Consider the following 3,679-nt stretch of genomic DNA (forward strand, 5'->3'; position numbering starts at 1 on the left):
CCCACACACACACACACACACACTGACTAACACCAAAACAAAACACCAGCAGCATAAACACATGCTCACACACACACACACACACACACACACACACACACACACACACACACACACACACACACACACACACACACACACACACACACACACACACACACACACACACACACACACACACACACACACACACACACACACACACACTGCAGCTCGAGGTCAGCAGTCATTGGCTGTGGCAGTGTGACGCCTCGCTGCTGGCTGCCTGCAGTATTTAAGCTCTGAGTGCTCCTTCTGAGAGCACATTATACTGCTCTGTCTGACTGACTAGCGCTAGTAGCCACCGCAACCACCGCTCAAAGGATTATCACCACTGTCGTTTCTTTTCATCAAGCCACAATGGGCAAGGGACTAGCTGTGCTACCGGCAACATGCATGGAAAGGTATAGGATATAACGTCTTTCCCTTTGACCTGCCATGTCTCTGGATTAAAATGTCCAGAGGAAAGTAGGTATTTTAGAAAGAATGTACTAAAATGTGTTGCATGGTGGTATTATTACATGCGTGAATTTACAAGTCATTATTGTTGTTATTAGTTAGCTATTGTTTCTCTATATACCTTGTCTTGTAGATTATATTTGATCTTTTGTACAAGAATGCCAAAGTTAAAAAATGTGTCTGTATGTGCTTCTGTTTACCACAGAGTGAAGGAACTCAAAGCTCACTTTTCCAGTTTCCTCCAAAGACAAGACTGGAGCCTACCCTGCTTACCTTATAGAGGGAAACCCAGGTACAAAACAACACTTTCTGAAGGCTTCATCAGCCCTCAGGACTCAGAACTATTTTATGCATTTGAGCAAATATTTGCGCAAATATTTAAAAGAACTTTTGTTTGTGTGTCATCCGTAGACCTTCCTTGGAAGAATGTTTACAGTGGAGGGAATCGTTTGAACGACTTCTTTCATGTAAACGTAAGTATGAATATGTGACAATGTGTCCCGTATAGTTTTATGCAGATAACAATCAACAATACATCCATACAACAACCATGATAGATCAACATATGATCTTGAGGAGGTGTGCTTTTAAAAAAGAAATATGAAAATAATGAATTCTCAGACTGTGTAAATATGTAACTACAATACACTGTGAAAACAAAAGGTCCAGCTCAGTACCTTAAGGTACACCTTCTTATCTCTGTGACAGTGTCCTTAGATGCCACACAGCTGCACATTCTCAGCAGATTTGAAAAAAAAGAGTAGACCTCTTGTATCTACTTAACAGACACTGCATTGGTCCTTCAGTGATGTCTCGCTTGAATTGATGTTTGCCTTCATAAGGACCTCATGCGTATAATAACCAAACTTCTTTTTTCTACCGTTTTCCCACAGATGGATTGTACGCGTTCAGGGCTTTCTTGATTTCCGAATTCAGTGAGGAGAACATTGCCTTCTACCTTGCGTGTGAAGACTTTAAAAGGACCAGGTCTTCTGCCAAGCAGCACTCCAAGGCAGAGAAAATATACAACGAGTTTATCGGGACTGAAGCACCGAGAGAGGTGAGTTTCAAATCTCACACCAAGCTCCACACAAATCGTGCAATACAAAACACATACAGGGTGTGTGTGTGTGTGTGTGTGTGTGTGTGTGTGTGTGTGTGTGTGTGTGTGTGTGTGTGTGTGTGTGTGTGTGTGTGTGTGTGTGTGTGTGTGTGTGTGTGTGTGTGTGTGTGTGTGTGTGTGTGTGTGTGTGTGTGTGTGCGCGCGTCTGGGCATGTGTGTTGTCAGTGTGATTTTTGACCAGCCCTTATATTCTCCTATTATATATTAAGCTATATTACAATAATATAATAACACTGTGTATGTATGTATTATTATATAGGTACGACAATATGATAATAATCTATAATTTAATGATATATCTTCTTCCCTCCCAGGTGAACATCGACCACGAGACCCAGGAGATCACCAGAGCCAACCTGTGTGAGCCGACGCCGTGCTGCTTTGAGCTGGCCCAGCGTCGGGTTTACATCCTGATGGAGAAGGACTGCTACCCACGCTTCCTCCGCTCCCCTGGGTACCGAGACCTGGTCAGCCAGCTCACGCCAGCCAATCACAAGCCCAGGAGTCAGCAGAACTCATGAGCCGGGTGGTGGAGGGTGACCGATGATCGATGACCGAGACAGAGACAGAGAAAGACACCTCAACAAAGTCCGAAAGAGAGATAAAGAGTCTCCACCATGGACACCAGAGGGAGAAAGAGGGAGGCCTTCACAGAATGGAGAAAGAGTGAGAAAGAAACAGAGGTGTGTACCACAAGAGGGATGAAGGGTCCACTGGTAGACCTAAAGTCGTCCAAGAACAGGGGCAGCCGTGGCTTAACGGTTGAGGAGATGGACTTTAGATCAGAGGGTTGCAGGTTCAAATCCCACCCTTCCACTCCCTCTATCATACTCCATGGCTGCGTGAGGAGCACTTGAGCAAGGTGCCCAACCCCATACTGCTCCAGGGATTGTAACCAATTCCCTGTAAATAACTGTAAGACGCATTGGATAAAGGCATCAGCTAAATGTAATGTCATGGGAAAAAAGAACAGAGGCGACCAAAGATGGGGATGGCAGAGGCTGAGAGGTGTCAGGGGGGGACAAAAGGGTCAGTTGTCCCGGGCCCAGAGAAAGGAGGGGCCCAGAATTGGGACCCCATTACATTGTACGTATTGAGGAGGGGGCCTTTTCTGATGGTTTTGTCCCGGGCCCAGCTAAAGCTGTCAGCGGCCCTGGGTGTGACTGAGAGAGGAAGATGGAGCTTAGAGGAAGAAAGAGCAAAAAGACTGCCATTGCTCAGCGGCGCAGGCGCAGTCGTGAGGAACTTACTGGACCAGGAAAAAAAGCACTTACACAACCAGAGCCATAAGAGTTGTTGAGGTGAACTGAGTCAGAGTGGAAGACATACTGAGCACTGGAGGCTCGTTGCACTACATACTGTACAAGGACACATGCCAACTGCATTTTTATATGTATTTATTTATTTTATTGATGGATGTATATTTATGAAGTCTCACATGGGCTCCTGGGAAATAAAAGGGGCAAAATGTTTGTACACAGGAAAAGATGTGCAATACTTTTGTGTCTTTATTATTTAAAATGTGTATTTAAAATAAAATATTGACATAAAAATGCTCTCACTCTATCCAAGTTGTCATGCATTTTGATATGAGAATAAAATTCAGTCTTAACATGTATTGTGCGATTGCAATTATCATAATGCGAAGAGACCACTTTCCCTTGCACGGGTGAGGCATAAATGCAATTTTGTTGTGTGTAGTGTGCAGTGTTAACTTGTGTGCTGGGGAGTTCTGTGACACAATGACAATGGGAGTTGGAGTTTCGCAGTTGGGCTTTCACGAAAAATGTATAGGGTATGTTGCCTACTCTGCAAAATCACACAACTTTTGACACATCTGCATAAAATTACCACATGATTCAGCGTACATAAAACATATGCATTCATACACTGATAGACCAACTGGGACTGTGCAGATTCCACATAGGCCTATTAATAATGAAAACACATTCTCTCTGCTTATTAGAGAGCTGCATTCATTCACCTTGAGACATACAGTAGGCTACTGCACCACACAATAGACTGCTCACACAGTGGTGGTTATTCAAAGGCTGCAGC

The 3,679-nt window shown here is 44.1% G+C and overlaps 1 protein-coding gene across 1 annotated transcript; it reads left to right on the plus strand.

Moving 5' to 3' along the window:
- The first annotated feature begins 334 nt into the window (after positions 1-334).
- Positions 335-3,458, plus strand: rgs16 (regulator of G protein signaling 16). Its single transcript, XM_063200179.1, has 5 exons — positions 335-443; positions 704-790; positions 910-971; positions 1,392-1,558; positions 1,936-3,458. Exons 1-5 carry the CDS (start codon positions 400-402, stop codon positions 2,140-2,142), a joined length of 567 nt encoding a protein of 188 aa, XP_063056249.1. The 5' UTR covers positions 335-399; the 3' UTR covers positions 2,143-3,458.
- Positions 3,459-3,679: the final 221 nt, after the last annotated feature.

The sequence above is a fragment of the Engraulis encrasicolus genome, chromosome 6 (assembly GCF_034702125.1).
Source record: "Engraulis encrasicolus isolate BLACKSEA-1 chromosome 6, IST_EnEncr_1.0, whole genome shotgun sequence".
Classification (NCBI taxonomy): domain Eukaryota; kingdom Metazoa; phylum Chordata; class Actinopteri; order Clupeiformes; family Engraulidae; genus Engraulis; species Engraulis encrasicolus.